The 20,221-nt window shown below is 39.9% G+C and overlaps 1 protein-coding gene across 1 annotated transcript in view; it reads left to right on the plus strand.

The window, feature by feature from the left end:
- podn (podocan) overlaps positions 1-16,384 on the plus strand; it is a 40,952-nt gene extending 24,568 nt beyond the window's left edge. Inside the window, exon 11 of the mRNA XM_047375745.1 lies at positions 13,851-16,384. Within this exon, the coding sequence (XP_047231701.1) occupies positions 13,851-14,001 (151 nt within the window). The 3' untranslated portion in view covers positions 14,002-16,384. The remainder of the gene's footprint in view (positions 1-13,850) is intronic.
- The last annotated feature ends 3,837 nt before the right edge of the window (positions 16,385-20,221 follow it).

Genomic DNA, 20,221 nt, shown 5'->3' on the forward strand with positions numbered 1-20,221 from the left:
ACACCAAATGTACTTTTTGATATAAGACAATCTCTTTAATTCTTTTTAGTCAGGCTTTTGACCACACTACAAAACTGAGTTTATCAGTAAAGTTTTTAATGATGTTTTTCTCAATAGCAATGCAAAAATAAACTTCTGTGTTGGTTCAACTAGATCTCAGAGCTGTCTTCGACACAGTTGGATCATAACATCCTGTTTGACAGACTGGAAAGTGGGCAGGACTGTCTGATTCAGTTCTTCTCAGACCTTCTGGGACGACTTTGCCATTTAACAATTATAAATCAGAGTAAACAACATACGCTTTTATTGAACATCTATATGATTCCCCCCCCCCCCCCCCCCCCCCCACCGCTACATAAACACTTCTCTTTATATATGTGAACATTTATGGAAACCATATAGCTCTGATATAATTACTATTCTGGTCCAAAAACCTCCACGTAACTAACAAGCACTATTCTACAAAAAGAGTAAAGTGATTACCTAACTAATAATAAAACAAAACATATGTGCATTGAGTGTCTATGTAGATCAAATCAGAAGTTTTATGGACAAATGTGCAATTTGGGTTAACTTGGAAAGTGAAGCCCTCCTGGTGTGCTGATGTCTCGATTGCGGCAGTGAGCTTGTAGACAGTTGCCCTAAATCTCGAACAAACGGTCATAAAACTCTGAGGAGGGAACTCAGTGCAAAATCTCCGGTAATAAAACTGGGATAAAATAAATGGTCAGGCCACGAGGTTCGGACCACAGCTGCTTTGGATGAAAAACCTTTAAAAGTCCAACTTCTAACTACTGGCTGATTTGGGATTAGCCGGGCAAAAACATACACACGCTCCTTGCTGATCGCATTCGCGCCCTGTGATCAAACAACACTTACACAGGAAATCAAACACAGCTCAGAATAAAACACTTGAATTAGTATTGCATGCAACAAGTTGATACCTTGGATTAACTACTGTTGATTCTAAATCACCTTAAACTATGCCTCATCCTGCCCAAACCTCTAAATACACCTATATGATTAAATATAAAAAGGAACAAAATTACTTTGAGGTTGACTTCTTCTTTACTGGCGTGAGGATGGGTCGTAGGTCTGCGTCCGTGGTCAACTCAAAAACGGTAAACTTCTCATCCGTCCAAAACGGGGAAAATATGAGGTACCGTTGCAGGGGGTCCCCTTGGAAATCAAACCTCTGTGGGTTTTCACCTGCACCGGGTGTCGGCAGGGTCTTCGATCGTTATATGAATCTTCTAACCTTCTTGTATCAGACAGTCAAGCTCCTCCGGGAATGGCCATGTGGAGGAAAGGCTTGCCTGCGAGCTTTTGTCTCTCGAGATATGCGCCTCCGTTGTGTCGTACCATGAGACACACTGGAAATGGCAACATAAGTTTGGTTTCTGAGGGTTTTATATTGCCGGGTGACGCCAGAGTTCCGACGCTAGTTGAGCTGTCCATGTCACAATTAACAATAAAACATCACAGAATGTGAACTATATGTCACTACTATAAAACTATACGTAATATGTTCACTTGAATGATGTCAATGGGATTGTTTAAATTTGTTTAAAGTTCTGTTGAGTAATTATCAGTCATGGTTCCCTTACCTGTAGTAAACAGATGTCATTATGGCAGTGAGATTGTAGAACTCAATCAAACCTTCTTTCATCTCCAGAACATTGCCAAAATGTGAAATATTCTAAGCTTAAACGCTTAATCCTTCTCTTGAGATGCATTCTATATTTTTTATGTCTTCCAAAAGTATTTGCCCCCTTGGCATTTTTCATATTTTGTTACCTCACAACCTGAAATTAAAATGGATTGTTTGAGATTTTGCACCATTTCGTTAATAAAACATACCTACAACTTTGAAGGTGTTGTTTTTCTATTGTGAAGCAAACAACAAATGGGATAACTTTAGCATGCATAACTGTTCACCCTTCTTTAAAGTCAGTACTTTGTAAAGCCACTTTTTGCAGCATTTACAGCAGCAAGTGGCTTTAGATAAGTCTCTAGGAGCTTGCCACATCTTACTATTGGAATTTCTGCCTATTTCTCAAGGCAAATCTGCTCCAGCTCCTTAATGTTTTATGTTTTTTGTTTCTGAACAGCAGTCTTCAAATCTAACAACACTTTCTCAGTTGGACTGAGGTCTGGACTAGGCCATTCCAATACATTTAAATGCCTCCCCTTAAACCACTTCAGTGTTGCTTTAGCAGTATGCTTCGGGTCATTATCCTGGTAGAAGGTGAACCTCCGTCCCAGTCTCAAATCACAGGCAGACTGACCTGGGTTTTTGCTCAAGAATATCCCTGTATTTCGCACCATTAATCTTTCCCCCGACTCAGACCAGGTTCCCAATGCCTGCTGCTGAAAAACATCCCCACAGCATCATGTGCCACAACCACGTTTCACTGTGGGGATGGTGTTCTTGTGGTGATGAGACATGTTGGGTTTGCGTTAGACATAGCTTCTTTTTTGATTGCCGAAAAGTCTTTGCAACTACTTCAGGGTTACGTTTGGTAATTCTATCGAATCATACAGATTTCAATTCAGGTACATCCATTCCAATTAATCCTAGCTATCAAACAGTGCAGTCGGATTATGTTTATTATTCAAATTAGTTAAAATGTTTTCTTTCTAAGGAATCCCAGAAGATTGCATCAAGTCAGTGACTTGCAGGATTCACTACTCCTGGATGAGCATGTAGCGACAGTGGACAGTCGCTTGCACTGTGTCATACTGAGCATGCATGTAGCAAACGTGGAAAGGAAAACACCCCTTTAACAGGAAGAAACCTTCAGCAGAACCAGACCTTGCTCCGTGTGAGCAGCCATCTGCCACTACCGACTGGGGGTTTGACAAACCAGAGGAGAAAATAACACAGAGGCACTAATCTAGGAGTACTATTTATGTAAAAGTAAAGTAAAACGTTAAAAGCAGTAGTGGCTTCTTAGACTTATCTAGGAAAGAAAGACAACTAAACAGATATGCTCTGAGCCAGTTTTTAAGTCTAGAGTATGAAAGAGAGAGCATATTGCAAAACAGGGTGTATCATCTGTAGAAGGAAAGCATTAAGTTTCTGGCAGCAGCAGTTCAGCCAATGCGCCTCTTCAGGAAGGTGTAACAGGTAAACACAGAGCCAGGGCAGTTGTAGCAAGAAACACAGTGAGAGAACACAAAGTTAAAAGCTAAAACAGCAAATAAAATTGGAGTGTAGTAGGAGAATGTAGCAGGAACATGTGGGATAATCATATATCTTATGTATGATGGAGCTTGATTATTAAGGGCTTTATATGTGTAAAGGAGATTTTTCAATTCTATTATGGATTTAACAGGGGGACAATAAAGATAAGCAAAGATAGGAGAAATATGATCTCTTCTTTCAGTTTTCATCAGAACTCTTGCTGCAGTGTTTTGGATCAGCTGAAGGCTTTTAACTGCATTTTGTGTAATGAACTGAAAAGGGGACCTGAAATTTCAGCCGGACACAACAGAAGAAAGTTTAAAGGTTTGAGATCTGTAGAGGTAGATTGGCAGGAAGCCACCAACGGCAAGACCAGGAACCTCTGAGGGCAGACAGGTTGGTTAGTGGCTGAACAGAGAACTATGGGCAAGCTGAAGCTCAAAGAAAAAGCCACTAACTTGATCAGAATCCATGAAAGAGTAAGGATGCTGATTTTCGGTTCCTCAGGGCTGTAGGCTGGTGACAACGGGATGATGTCACAGAGGATCTGAGATACTGGGATTGAGACTCCTTTCCAGGAGGCAGAAACGAGATCAAGATCAGGCAGCCAGGCAGGGTTAGGTACGCTGGACATTTACTCACACAAGGCTTTCGATAATCTGGCACTGTTTGTCAGCCAGCGCAAAGCATGTAAAGCTAGGACAACAGGTGGAGTGAGGGAGGCATGATTAGGGTGCTTGCAGTGGTGAAGCAGGTGAAAATAATGTTCTAGATTGCTTCTGCACACAGACAGGCAAACAAACAGACCCTAATCATAGCATTTTGTAGACATCCCAATAGTAAAGAATTACAATAGTCCAGCCTTGAAGTAACAAATGCATTGACTAGTTTTTCAGTGTCACTCCTGGACAGGATATTTCTAATTTTGGCAATATTCCATAGGTGAAAGAAGGAAACCTAGCAACTTATTTATTATGGGATTTAAATGAAATATCTTAGTCAAAAATGACAACAAGGTTTTTTAACTTTATTATCGGAGGTCAATTTAATGCCATCAAAATCATTTGATTGACTAAGCAGTTTATTTTTCAAAGACTCCAAAGAGGACAACGAGGACAACTTCCATCTTGTCTGAATTTAGAAGCGAAACATTTAAAGTCATCCCGGTTTTTAGCTCTTAAAGACATGCCTGTAGTCTAACTGGTTGGGCTCATGAGGATTCATGGATAAATATAGCTGAGTTTCATCACTGTAACAAATTATCCCATGTTGCCTGATCATTTTTGCAATTGGAAGCAAGTATATATATATATATATATATATATATATATAGTAAAAAGAATTGGCCTAAGGACTGAACCCTGTGGTACTCCACAAGTGACCCTTGTTTGAAGATTTATTATTTACATGAACACACTGGAATCTGTCAGACAAATTGGATTTAAACCAGCTTAGTGCTGTTCCACTTATTCCTATAGCACGTTCCAACCTTTCTAAGAGAATATTGTGATTGACTGTATCAAACGCAGCACTGAGATCTAACAGAACAAGTACAAACACAAGACCATTATCTGAGACCAATAGAATATCAATAGTGATTTTCATCAGTGCTGTGATGAGCTCTAAAACCTGACTGAAACTATTCGAACAGGTCATCACTGTGTAAATGTTCACACACTTGATTAGCAACTATTTTCTCAAGAATACTAGATAGAAACTGAATATAGGTTTGTAATTTAATAAGTCATCACGATCAAGAGAAGGTTTCTGAAGTAAAGGTTTAATTACAGCTACCTAAAAAACCTGTGATACATATCTGTTTGCTAATAGATTAATCATTTCTAAAATGGGGGTGGTAGTCAAAGAGAACATTTCCTTAATCCCAAATAATTTGGTTGGGATTGGGTGTAAGGGTGTATTCACACCAGGAAAGTTATTTGGTCCGCTTGTTTGGTCCGGACCAATGTATTCACTCTTGCCACTTTTGGTCCGCTTTAAACGGACCAGAGTTCGTTTCCCCCTTTGGTCCGGACCTTTTGCGCAGGTGTGAATACACTCAGGCGAACCCTGGTCCGGACCAAACAACCGGACCGAGATCCACTTTTTGAGGTGGTCTCGGTCCGCTTCCAAATGGATTCTGGTGCGGTTCACTCATAGTCTGAATACAAACTGGCCCTGATCCGAACCAACTACAAAAAGCATACGTTTCTTTGGACATAAAAAGCCACCGTAACCGGTAGCAAAGGTGTGTGTTGTAAGGTAATCATACCTGATAAGCTGTGTGCTTCTTACCATCGCTACCGGCTTGTTGTGGGACAAGGCATGTAGAGAACATCGGCGTTCAGCACGCATTCTCTGACGGGGTTCCAACATTATCAATGGAACGTCTCAAAGTATGTGTTGAATGAGCTGCTCTTTACCCTCACAATAATAATGCTGCTGTAATAACGGCACAAATATGCAGAACAGGGGTGCTGCACGCAGCACGTCTACAGCTGTTTTTCTCAATTTCCGGGTCTGTGGTCTATCCCGCCCCCGTCGTTTCTGGCCAATGGGAACAATGATCGTCATCCGCGTGGCTCAGCAACACAACACACTTTGAGACATTCCATTTATAATTTTGGAACCCCGTCGGAGAATGCGTGCTGAATGCCGACGTTCTCTACGTGCCTTGTCCCACAACAAGCCAGTAGTGTTGCTATGCAACACAGAGCTTATCAGGTATGATTACCTTACAACACACACCTTTGCTACTGGTTACAGTGGCTTTTTATGTCCAAAAAGACGTATGCTTTTTGTAGTTGGTTCGGATCGGGGCCGCTTTGTATTCAGACCATAAGCGAACCGCACCAGAGTACGTTTGGAAAAGGACCGAGACCACCTCAAAAAGTGGGTCTCGGTCGGTTGTTTGGTCTGGACCACGGTTCGCTTGAGTGTATTCACACCTGCACAAAAGGTCCGGACCAAGGAGGGAACTCTGGTCCGTTTAAAGCGGACCAAAAGTGGCAAGTGTGAATACACCCTAACATACAGTGCTCAACAAGAGGAAAAAGGGTCTCCCACTTTTCCTAAAATTGTCTGTGCCTATCACCAACCTTTCTCTTCACTGCAGTCTTTGAAAAAGACATGATTAGCGATGTGTGACAAGATATACAGGGGTTGGACAATTAAATTGTATTTGTATTTGGAATTCACAACCTAATGTATGACCTAGTTTCCTTGGTCATCTTTTTTTGCTTTCTTTTTATAACATGTCCTGTCCAGCAGAGTAGCACTCTTGTTGTCTGAGTGCCAAGAAGAAGTCCACCAGATTTATTTTCACAAGTGGAGCTTTATGACTTTTGCTGTATACTCCGCTTGAATATATACAGGGGTTGGACAATGAAACTGAAACACATGGTTTTAGACCACAATAATTTATTAGTATGGTGTAGGGCCTCCTTTTGCGGCCAATACAGCATCAATTCATCTTGGGAATGACATATACAAGTCCCGCACAGTGGTCAGAGGGATTTTAAGCCATTCTTCTTGCAGGATAGTGGCCAGGTCACTACGTGATACTGGTGGAGGAAAGCATTTCCTGACTCGCTCCTCCAAAACACCCCAAAGTGGCTCAATAATATTTAGATCTGGTGACTGTGCAGGCCATGGGAGATGTTCAACTTCTCTTTCATGTTCATCAAACCAATCTTTCACCAGTATTGCTGTGTGTATTGGTACATTATCCTCCTGATACATGTCACCGCCTTCCGGATACAATGTTTGAACCATTGGATGCACATGGTCCTCAAGAATGGTTCGGTAGTCCTTGGCAGTGACGCGCCCATCTAGCACAGGTATTGGGCCAAGGGAATGACATGATATGGCAGCCCAAACCATCACTGATCCACCCCCATGCTTCACTCTGGGCATGCAACCGTCTGGATGGTACGCTTCTTTGGGGCTTCTCCACACCGTAACTCTCCCGGATGTGGGGAAAACAGTAAAGGTGGACTCATCAGAGAAGAATACATGTTTCACATTGTCCACAGCCCAAGATTTGCGCTCCTTGCACCATTGAAACCGACGTTTGGCATTGGCATGAGTGACCAAAGGTTTGGCTATAGCAGCCCGGCCGTGTATATTGACCCTGTGGAGCTCCTGACGGACAGTTCTGGTGGAAACAGGAGAGTTCAGGTGCACATTTAATTCTGCCGTGATTTGGGCAGCCGTGGTTTTATGTTTTTTGGATACAATCCCGGTTAGCACCCAAACATCCCTTTCAGACAGCTTCCTCTTGCATCCACAGTTAATCCTGTTGGATGTGGTTCGTCCTTCTTGGTGGTATGCTGACATTACCCTGGATACCGTGGCTCTTGATACATCACAAAGACTTGCTGTCTTGGTCACAGATGCGCCAGCAAGACGTGCACCAAAAATTTGTCCTCTTTTCAACTCTGGTATGCCACCCATAATGTTGTGTGCATTTCAATATTTTGAGCAAAACTGTATTCTTACCCTGCTAATTGAACCTTCACACTCTGCTCTTACTGGTGCAATGTGCAATCAATGAAGACTGGCTACCAGGCTGGTCCAATTTAGCCATGAAACCTCCCACACTAAAATGACAGGTGTTTCAGTTTCATTGTCCAACCCCTGTATATGTTCATTTGACTTGATGGTGCTCTCAAAATAAAGTTTGAATTGTTTAGCCAAACAGTGACGCACAGAGAACGTCATTTAGCAATGTGTGTCAATTCTGCTCCTTCTTTCTGAAACCACAGAATGGCGGAAAACAACAATGCAGCAGCAGTCCTCCCCTTTTTTTGCACTTGGTGTTCTCGTTTTGATGATAACATGGACATCATGGCATAGACATAGCTAGCACAAAAAAGGTGACTGCTGCCGGGCTGTTCATTATCAGCCGTGTTGTTGTAAACATAGTAATAGAAACAAGTGAAACAAATTATATAAAAATGTCTTTGTAATGTTTATTCTGTGAGGTATTTACTATGGAGTAACATGTTTTAATGAGCATATCTTTTTCCGCAAATGATTCAGTACATTCCATTCACGTAAGATTTTTTGAATAATTTGTCTGTTAACGTCATATAATTGCAGAGCAAGCATTGAGTGAATGAAGCCTGGACAGTGGGACACCATTATTTATTTATTATATACAAAGCATGGGATGTAGCCATGGAAGCGTTTTTTACTGGCTTTAATTTTCTATTATAATTCCATGCATGCAGCAGGCACTTCTAAGCTAGCGGCACTGTACGTCCTAGCCAACACGATAATCCGTTGACTATATAACGCGGTGGGTAGGGCTGGCTGAGTGTCTCCGTAGGAGGTCCACTCCCCTCATTGACATCATCAACGGAACATTGGAACTGTGAAATGAATATTCGCTTGCTTTAAGCCCAACCGATGGACCGTCCCTGGAGCCATATACCCTATTGTGATTAGTAGGTTTGTTCAGCTCTAGCTTGTGCAATAAACATAGATCGGGTTCTACAGTGCTGTCTCATCTACTGAGGATGAAGTAATCATGTTCGGGAGTACGACAATGATTTTATTTTTAATAGAATAAATTTTTATTTATAAAGAATCCCATAAAGTCATTGCTGCTGAGAGCTAAGAGGATGGATGGCTCAACAGAGCTATGATTCTGTGTAAGTTTGGCAGCTGTACTAAAAATAAACCTAGGATTATTCTTATTCTCTTCCAGTAATAATGAGAAATAAGCTCTTTTTATACAACAGTAGATTATATTTCCAAATTAAGTAAGGGGTTCTCTAGACTTGTTGAGTGCCATTTTCTCTCATATCTTTTAACAATATGCTTTAAAATACACAGCTCTGAATTAAACCAGAGAGCCAACCTCTTATAAATAATTACGGTCTTTTTCAAGCGGGCTTCAGTGCCTAATGCGCCACGCAATGAGGAAGTATGTCCAAGAAAAGACTAACACATGGATACTGAGCTTGGTGTTGGTGTGTAGCGTACTGGGGAACCCCAGCTGCGGCAGAAGTTAGCGATGGGTAGATGGAAGCGCACAATAGTAACACCCAAACCGCTAAACGCGATCTCGGGTAGGAGAACAGTGTAAGAAAAGGTCCTGGATATTAACGGGGAAGAAAGAGAAACAGAACAAGTGGGTCCTATTGTTCTGAAGATGAGGCTTGGCTGACACATAGGAAGGATTAGAGCTCGTGACATATAGGAACGATGTCTGAGCGATGAACAGGTAAGAGGCACTTCCTTTTACAGCCTAATTCCGTGGTCACCAGACCACTTGCCTGATAGGACCCCCCTCTCCAAGACCTGCGCCTGCTAGTCCTGGGTGACGACGATGAAAGTTCCCGATCAGGGAATGATCCAGGATGAAATGGGATGGAATCCATGAACGGTCCTCGGGGCCGTAGCCAGCCCAGTCTACCAAGTACTGATGTTCCCGGCCCCTTCGATGTGAATCCAGAATCTGTCGAACAATATTGGTAGGACCTCTGTCAATTATCCTGGGTGGAGAGGGTGGGGAAAATGGCAGAGCCAACAGGGATGTAACATTAGGTCTGAGCTGAGAGACATCAAAGACCAGGTGAACTATCATGGAGCATGGAAGGCACAAATGATAGGTAACTGGATTGATCTTGGCAACAACCTCGTAAGGACCTATAAATCTGTGAGAGAGTTTCCTGGATTCCGTATGGAGCTTGAGGTAAGATGTGGAGGGCCAGACTCGGTTCCAGGGCTGAAATAAGGGTCCAGGGTAGTGTCGACAACGATATTGTGTAACATACTTGGAGTTTGATTGAGAAATGGTGGCCCGTCCCGTGATCCAGGCCAACCAACATTGACGGATAAGTTGTTGAGCCCCCCACACCTCAACCTCAGTCTTCTGATTGTTGAAGATACGAGGGTGGAAACCATGGCAAACCTCGAAAGGGAGAGTCCCATGGATGAAGAGACATGTAGGTTATGAGACAGTTCCACCCAAAGTAGGTAGCGAAGCCACTGGGACAGTTGAGTAGAAGCAAAACATCAAATTAAAGACTCCTGTCGACACTAGGAGGGAACATAAAGATGACCAGCAGGAGTCTCATGGGGTGCAGTTTTGGTTGACAGGGCAGCGCGGATGGAGTCCTCCAATGGCCAGCGAAGGGGCACCACAAATTGATGGGAGGGCAGAATGGGTTCCGGATCTAAGGTGGAAGTGGAATAAGAAAACTGTCTGAAAAAAGCGTCAGCCTTAGCATTCTTAGGACTAGGGCGACAGATGATACGGAAATTGTAGGACTTGAAGATAAAGGCCCAAGGAGCCTGTCTGGGATTGAGTTGTTTGGCGGTCTGGATGTGTATGAGATTCTTAGTCCAGATAAGAAACGGTTCCTTTTACCCAAGCAGCCAGTGCTGCCATTCTTCCAGGGCCCACTTGATGGCCATTTTTGCTGAGTGAGAGAGAACTTCCTTGAGAAGTAGCAGCATAGGTGAAGCCTCGCTTCTGAACCACACTGAAAAAGGACAGCACCAGCGGCCACATCGGAGGCATCAACTTCCACCACGAAAGGTTTAGTGGAGTCGGGAGTAAGATGGTAGCTGTAGTGAACAAATGAACAAGGTGTTGAAAAGCGTGAACAGCTTCTGCATAAAGAATGGGTTTTGGAGATGAGGATTGGCTGACACAGAAGAAGGATCAGAGCTTGTGACATGTAGGAATAATGTCTGAGCGATGAACAGTTAAGAGGCACATCCCTTTTAAAGTCAATTTCCATGGCCACCTGACCACCTGTCTGTCAATAATATAAATAGGAACATCAATTTGTGAAAGGGAAAAAAGAAACCTTGTTTTTTTCTGTGATTATTAGGAAATTGAAAATGGAACAGATTTTGTCAAAGGTTGTTGGAGCATTGCCTGATAATGCTCTACTATAATAAAAGTTTATTTCAGGTGTGGAGTACTCGGCTAAATTAAACTCAAAGGTTATTAAAAATGATCAGACAGGACAGTGTTATGGGGAAATATTGTTATTTATTTACACTTAATGTGAGATGTCAGTACAAGGTCCAGAGTATAAAGGCAAAAGTGGGCAGGTGTGCAGATGTTTTGAGTAAAGCCAATTGAGTCTAAGATAGTATTAAAGGCAATACTTAGACGATTACTTTTAGTGTGAACATGAATGTTAAAATCCCTCTATAATAATGACCTTATCTGTATTTAACACTAAATTAGATAAAACGTCTGAGAACTTTTCTAAAAATTGAGGTTTTAGTGCTTTACAATTTGGATGAGAAAAACTAAGCGTTAAATATTCAAAAGATTTCTAGCTATTAATTGATATGGTACTTATCAATAAACTGGACTGAAAGATGGTTGCTACTCTTCCTCCTCTCCCAGTATTTCGAGGACTGTGAAAAGTTATTAGAAATTTAATTAGAAAGAGTTAATTAATTAATACTAACACAATCCTCTTGCTGCAGCCAGATATCTGTCAGACAAAATAAATCAATTTCAGATCAGGGAAGGGACCAGAGAAAGTTATGGAGTTCGACATTGTTTTGGCAAATATACACTGAAGTAACACAAATTTTGGTGACCTCCGATTGGCGTAACCGGGTGTCATTACCTTCAGCGTGAATAACAATCTAACTGTATTTACATTTATCCTTAGCCAGCAGTTTTAGGTAGGATTTGATGTCACCTGTTCTGGCCCCTGGCAAACATTTGACTGTGGTCGCTGGGGGCTCCAACACCACATTTCTGACTATGGAGCTAACACGTTTTTGAGTCATCTTCTCAGTGGGTGTGCTGCTGAGCAGGGAAAATCTATTAGAAACACGGATGTGTTGGTGGTGGCCTGTAGGCTGGGATATTGGACTATGCTTTCTACCTACCATCACCCAGCTGGCCTGGTGTCCCAGCTACATGGGCTCTGATTGTATGTTGGACTGCTACAGGGAGCTATCCTCGGTGGCTCCATGCTGGCTAAGGGGTCTTGGCTATCTGCTAGTTTTTCAACAGCATGAAGCCAGGCCTCCAATTCCAACACCCTCACTTCCAAAGCAACAAAAATGCTACATTTATTACACATACCATTATCACTAAAGGAGGCAGAGGCGTAACTGAACATCTGACACAGGAGATAGAAGGAGACTCAAAGGAAGATGGAGAAAAAATAGGAGAGACAGAACGGGTAGCCATAGTAGTACTTAAACGCTAGGCTAGTGACCCCTAAGCTACGAGAAAATCTTGTGAAAGACAAAGGGTTCCCAAATGTAAAGTGCAGTGACAGAAAATATGTGTTTTAAAGTGCTTATGTGTTAGTATAAGTCAGAGATGTCACAAGAAAATTCGGATCAAATCTAGAGAGCCTTGACACACCAAACAATCCACCAAGTGCAAGAAGTAACGCAATACACTTTACCCAATCAGGTCTGCATGAATGTTGCAGCAGCCTGTTTCGAAGAAAGCCTCAATACTGTCATGATCATAGAGACTGTTGTGAGGAATGGATCTTTCTCTCCACAATGTTTTTCCCCGGTCTATTTGTCGACTATGATCTCATCTAATGAATGTGTTTCCACTGGCTGGTTATTAGTGCTTTCGGCTTTGTGACAGAGCGGATAGTGGGGTCAAACACTGAGCTAGTATTGTGTATAGCATAAATAATACACAAGTGATTTTGTGTAGATTTTTCACAAGTTGACCCTTATTTGTAAGATCTACAACGTTCAGCATTTACAGTTTAACCATGTTCGTTTTTGCAGCTGTTTTTGATTATTATGAAGATGGTTTAAGTGTTAAGGAAATTAAATGTTTCCTTACATGAACAACCTTCTGTTTACAAGCTTATTGTGTGCTCTGTTTTGCTAAAAATCAAAAGAAAGCACTATCTGCTGGGCATTCGGACTTAGCTTCATTTTGTAGAGTACTGCAACATGGTTTCTAATCTCTCCATTTCAACCAACTTGAGTGCATTCAGCAAATGTTCTACTTTGGTCTATTCCATAGTGTGGGCTTACCACAACAAGCGCTGCAGCTGAAAGCAGCAGTCAGACAAGAGTTAAGAGGTTTTGGACATGTGCTTTCAAGGCTTTTGTTCTGGTTTGGTTTCAGCATGACCTTAACCTTGCTGCCTTATAGCTAGTGCTTATGGGCTTTGACCACATCCAGGATGTTGTGTTTGTTATGATTATCATGTCAGTTGCTGTCCCATTTCTCTTTTTTTCCTACAACACCCCCTCCCCACCCAGCAGTACCAAACATATGGTCTGTACCAATTTAGAGCTGTGGAGTGCTCACAGCAAGACATAAATGAAAATAATTGTCCGTAATTGCTCATAAATTGAATGGTGCCAGATGTGTAAACTCATGGAAAGGATTAGCAAGCATTTTCACACATGCAAGTAAATGCAGTTGACTTAATAAATTCTCAAAAATGTTTTGATGTAAGTCCACACCTGTGTGACAAAATAATGCAAAACACAATTAAAGCAAATTTTGTTAAACATAGGCTTACAATATGCAACCTTCCAGACTGATTCTGGACCAGCATCAACTAAATTTAAGTATGACTGTTAACTGAATCATCTGCATGTTTTGAATGTTGATTTCAGCCTCTTAAATCCTTAGAGCAGTGTCAACTGTAAACATTAAACTTGCCTTTCTGTTTTTCATTTCAAGGTTTAACCGGCTGTCTGTGGACTCCGTAGATGAGAGCTCTTTTGCTCACCTTGTCAACTTGCAAGTGCTGGACTTTGGTACAGGAAACACAGAGCTGTCCCTAAAAGGCAATGACAAGGAAGGTGGAGAGAGTATGGACCAGGAAACATAGTTCACAGTACTGCATGTTGCAGATGATGGAACAGGTTTATAAAAGAGCATTTTTTTGTATCATGTTGAGATGCAGAGCAACATATTTCTGGTGCAGGATCCCAGAGGAAATTTAATTTTATGGAACAGCTGGTATTGCAAATGTCAAAATTTAACAATTTGCTTTTGATTGTTATATGTAATCGGTGGTTTTGTTCATTTTTACAAAAAACATACTCACAAAACATCAATGCCATAAATACAGTATGTCTAAATTAGCAACAACCATATGAGCAACATAAAAGGACAAAGTTGCTTCCTGTTTTCCTTTTAATCTGTCATTTTTTAAAATGGCTGCCATGTCTGCCATATTACCAATGCAATCCATTTGGATTTGTTGATTCAAATATGGCAAACAAAACACTCGTTCTGTTATTAAAAGCACAGAAGAAAAAGATAATAGCTGAATCAAACATAGAAGTGAGGCATATAGTGCTATGTTGTTGTACTTGGATATTTTACATAACTAAATACAGACTAACACAAGCTTAGCTTAGTTATTATTTCACAACATAAAAGTTTTAAGAGTTTAGATTATGGTAAGTTTAATAAAGCTGGTATTACAAAAAAACTATCAAGCAATACTTTTTAGTGGTTCAGCAGTAGCTTTTCACTGTACAACCTCACGTTCTGCCAGCATTTGCCTTTCATAAAAAGAAATACTAGCTTCAGGTTTCTAGTAGAGTTTCTCCCAGTCAATTGTGTGATCACAAGGTGTAAAACAAATATTCTCCATATGTTTCTGTCCACAGTTCCAGTTTTCCATTTTTTTAAGCCAGAACATTTGATTTGTAGGAAATAGTACATTAGGGATGTAACACAAGTCATGGCTTGCCATGAACCTCAGCTTTGGAGTCACAGTTTGATATGGGTTTGGTAACAAAAAAGAAAAAGAAACCCCAAATGCTAGACATCATTACCCTTAATTAAAACAAAAACTAACCTTCTTAAAAGCAGAGACATAACAAGCACCACTCTTACTGCTTCTGTTTATACACAACAAGGAAGGGTGATTTGTTTGCAGATATCTCTATAACATTTTAAACAGTTTTCACATTTTTCATCCAAATTGATCTAAACAGGTTATTCCTCAAACAAAGGGTTTAAGATCAAAACAGAATGGTATCTCTTTTTCTTGAGAATTGATGAATGATAAGTGCTTGTTTTAGTTACACTAATCTAAACCTAGTGCAAAATAAAAAGCCACATAGAACTGAATAACTTTTCCTAGTCTGAAAATATTTCCGGACTACCCATTAAAAACAAGAAGATGGGTTCTTAAGTGTCATTACTAATTATTATCAGTCACTTAAATGCTGCATTGGTGTTGAGTTCTTCAGAGGGTATCTCCAAGCATTTTTTGTTGCAGTAAATGACACCAAACAATCAAAATGTGCACATCCTCTTCAGGTTGACAGAGTTAGTCGCCTATGAAAGGCGTATTCCTCAGTTGATAGTATGCACCGGCCTGTGAAATCTGTACCAAGATGGTATGAACTTATGTACTGTTACACTCCTAGCCAGTACATTGTTTTTATGACAACATCCCCAATTCATCTAGGTATAATGACTTATTGAGTTCAAAATCTATTTAACAAGCTCGACATGGCCAACAAGCCGATGGACATATTGGATATGGTGTGCCTACTTCATATGCTCCTGCTATCATGTGGTCATGAGTTTAGTCATAGTGTTGAGCTTTGTAATCTTAAAACTGTTTGCAGAGGTCACTGATCAAAGTCAGTCACTTTCCCTTCCCAACCTTTACCAGAAGGTTCTCAGTTTCGAACATTCACCAAAGGAGGCAGTACTTTTGAACATTGCCTGACTGTGTATCAGAAACCTTAATTAGAGATTCCAACATCCTTCAATGTCTTTTCCACACACAATTGAAATTATAAAATGATTTAAATTATTTATCAAATTTTAAAGTTTATATGGAAAAACATTTCTGATTGTTCTGTTTCAGCACTGATCTGAAGTCAGAAGTTTTTTCGTAACACTCAATGTGTTGTTTCTATGTAGATAAATATTAAATAGTCACCAATAATGAAGTATGTTACTATTCCTTCCATTGTGTTGTGAAATGTTTCTGAATGAAATACTCCAAACAAAAAACTTTATCAATATATCTAAGGAATTAGTTCACACTGCTTCTACTCCAATATGCTCTAGCATGGTTTCCATAGAGATATGAAATATTGTCTATCAAATAAAATGCTTATCCTATAGTCTTCACTATGTTGCTGTGAACACAGTGTCACATTTACATATAGTAACATTGTATTGTCACATACAGTATTACATTCACTCAAAGAAAGCAATAAATTATTGAAAAAAATAAATATGACTGTCTGTTTCTTAAGAATCCACAAAACATCTGATTAGCATTTCAGCAGCTTGTCCCAAATACTGGAAGATGTTTGATATGCAATGATTTGACCCAAATCATTGCAGTGTTGATATACCCAACATTGGAAAAAAACATTGGGCATAGCTGAAAGAAAGCACACACAAATCTCACAATCAGAGAAAAGTTGTAAGTTGATTAGAGGAATTGAAACCCTGAAACCTACGACCAGTCATAAGATTTAGGAGATGAAAGCTATTTTACCCTATTTGAGCAAATATGTGTGAGATAATTAGTCCAAATAACTGAAATCATTCATGTAAAAGGGTAATTTCTAACTTTTTCAAAGCAATGTTTTCAAGTAACTCCGTAATCATATTCAACAATATATGGACAATGTCCATAGCGACTAAATGGTTGGAGATATGCATATATATTTTTTATATTCTGAATTTGCTTAAAAAGTCTATGAAAAACAACAGCAAGAATGTTTTTGGAAACATTTTCCAAGAGATGAATATGCAGTGTTTTGCAAAGGTTGAATTGGGGCTTCAATATTTGTACATTCTGTCACAGTACATGACTTGCTATCTTAAGTTTATGTCTAGCACAGAATACCACAGTTAAAAACGAAACGTTTCAGAGACAACCGTGAAAGCACAAAGGGCAGCAGTCACATAAATGAAAACACTGGCCATAAAATGTTTTATTTTGTCTGAAAAAGTAAAGTTAAAGAAAGATCCAATCCACATTCTTCCTTAAAAGACTTTGACCAAGGTTAAGGTTAAAGCAAGTATGCTAGAAGGTAGTAGAACATTCTCAGAGTGAACATTGTTTTACATTTTACTTGTAAATGTTTTAAACCCATGTTTGAACTCCTGATTTATAGTTGTCCGCTCTTACTTTTTCTTTGGTGGTTCTAGGTCAGAGCTTGCCTGGTGATGTTGATAGTGGCCTTGAATATGTCTCCAATGTAATGCTAGTGTCTTTTAAGAATATCCTCTTCCACAGGCAGCTGGGTATGTTGTCAAAGGTCACTGTTGCTGACTTATTCAGGATAGCAGATATACAGTATTTGTTGGAGTCAGTTGTTGATAAAGGTTTATAGTTTCCACACTGCTGTGATTGTTTTCCTCTAAGTCTTGCCTCCATAAATGACCCAATAGGAACTGTGAAATGTTACAGGATCTTGATGTGTTTCTTGGCCATTATAAAGCGTCAGAGAAGCTTCCAGACAATGTTCCATCAATACTGTCAAAATATTCCCATAGTGTATGATAGTAACATAGACTGGGGAGATCGACTACAAGGATTGCGCTGATGACTTGGTGTCTATTTGGCCTTTCAGTTAAACTAGGATTACCCTATAAAACACCTTAACTGATGCAAACAGAAGTCTTCCTGTATTTAGTCGGCTGTTAATGTATCCTGGATGTTTCCTGGATAAGGCAGCTATCCTTCCAGTCAGATGGTGCTTGTTCCTTTTCCAATACTATCTCAAATAGATAGTAAGTCTTCTATGTCAGCCTTGAGGCTCAGGTTGCTGTCAGACTCCTGCCTTCCAATCCTTCAGTAGCAAACTCCTCTTGCATCCCTGCCTAATTCTTTATTGTATGACTGTTGAATAGTTCCTCTCGTCTTTTCACTCCTATATATGCTCAAAGTGCCTGCTGTTATCTCCCTGTGCTGAAATCCTCTGGACCAGGTGCTTCTTGTCTTGGGTATGTGGGCTGTTGTCATCCTCATGTCCTGAAAACAGCAATGCTTTACTTGTTGTCAGGCTCTTATCCTGCCTGTAACCATCGGGTTTCACTTATTACTAGAAGGGCAAGGTTGTATTTCCTCATCTCTGTCTTTCTTGCTTCAGACATGATCCATATGTTTCATTTTTAAATGTTACTCTTCCTGCTTGGTTCTGGCCTCCAGAAGCTTCCTGCCTATGACAAGAAGACAGATAAAGAAGTGACAGCATTGTGGGAGATCTGGATCATGTTTAGATTTAAACTATTAATTTCAGTCTGTATTCCTCAATTTTTTGACCAACTCAAAAAAGGTGAAAAAAAAAAAAAAAAAGAAAGTCGGTAAATGGGCATCTCAAACACAGCTCAACTTTTGCAGGTTAGAAAATTATGTGCAAATTAAATCATGTAAGTTAGAGGAAATGTATTGGCACCATTGGTGCTTTGCAAACTAAAGCTGAAACAATTCCTCAAATGACATGATTACAATGAAATCCTTGAGGAAAAACCTTTTTAATTCATATGGCTGAGCGATGTTTCACAGGGTCAATTACTGCTTTCCAACAAAATGGCTATGAATAAAGTGTAAAATGGAAAGACGGAAGATAATGGCAGGAAAATCAGAGGCAAAATTAAAAGAGAAATGCACATACTCCTCACTTTGCAACATTTGTTTAACATCCACAATAACTTTGCACAGATATGCATTTCTGAATTTTTCTTGAAACAGTATTAGTTTTGTACATAATCAATCTTTAGTTTTAGGGAAACAGGCAGGCAGCAACACAAATCATCAGCCACCAAAATAATTCAGACTAGAGCTGGAAAGATGTCAGCTGAGCAGCTTTAATAAAGCCACCACAGATGAAAGTACAAGGTGGATTTCAGCATATGCCAGATTTTTAACAGCTGTTGATAAAATACATTTTAATTTTTACCATTGTTGTCATGTCCTTACAAACCAATCGTGTTGGTGGACTTCTGCCTTTCCAGCAAAAATTTCTATGAGGAGCTCGCCTGCATTAAGCTTGATTTTTATGTCAAATAAATGTTTATTTCTATTATCAGAGTGTTAGGTTATTGTCTCTCTGATGGCTATACATGTTGTAGAGTCCTGACATTTCATCTATGGACAAATCTTTTTTTACCAGGGTGATTTTTTATGGAAAGAAAATAAAAAATAAAAAATAACTGAACTGACAGTAGATAGTGGGTAGGAATACGCAGATGCATTTAAACATTTAATAAATGCTGTTAAATCACCACCTTAAAACGGTGAAGGGTTTGTGTACCCCTATGACCCTGAGGGCTATGTTGTCTTGAGTTGTGGTTCCTGGTAGGGTCTTCTTGGAGTCTGTGGTACTCCTGGAGGAAGCTGCATTGCGGATGCAGCTTCCAGGAGCTGATGCCTGAAGGATATAAAATTGTTGTGGGTTCCGTTTGTACCTAGAAGTCAGAGCCAAGTTCCAAGTTGGTTTTCACAGGAACCACCCTGAAAACAGAAGAGTCTCACTAAATCGGACCACACAGATAACAGGTTTTAAACTTAATACAATGCAAGTTGAAGTAATAAACTCTTTATTCGCATTTTGGACCATCTGGATCTCATGAAATCTTTCACACACAGAACTATGAACAACATATTTGATTGATTGAATTATAATTTTATTACAATAGAATTGTAAAAATAATTAAGTATTAAGAAAGTAATTTGACCAGATATGTAATTTATGTAAGGAGCAATGATTCCTAAAATGATTAGCATGTGTGAAAAAGAGTGCTAATGTTGCATTTTATACAACACAAAGATTTTGATGTTTTTGTCCCTTTAACTTTACCCTTACCCTATCTCTTATGGACACAATGCCTTCGGAGAAAGTTTATTAAAACCAAGTGCTTTAGAAGCTGTTCAAGGTCATAGGCAAACATGTGCTTTGTTCACATATTAGGTGAAACAAAAAAAAAATCACATCAGTTCCCATCCTTGTCAGCCAAGCACCATAATAAGGCAAATCATTTCAGTTTACCTTTTATTTCTGTGCTTGAATGTACAGGTCCTTCTCAAAATATTAGCATATTGTGATAAAGTTCAT

Source organism: Girardinichthys multiradiatus, chromosome 9, assembly GCF_021462225.1.
Source record: "Girardinichthys multiradiatus isolate DD_20200921_A chromosome 9, DD_fGirMul_XY1, whole genome shotgun sequence".
Lineage (NCBI taxonomy): Eukaryota > Metazoa > Chordata > Actinopteri > Cyprinodontiformes > Goodeidae > Girardinichthys > Girardinichthys multiradiatus.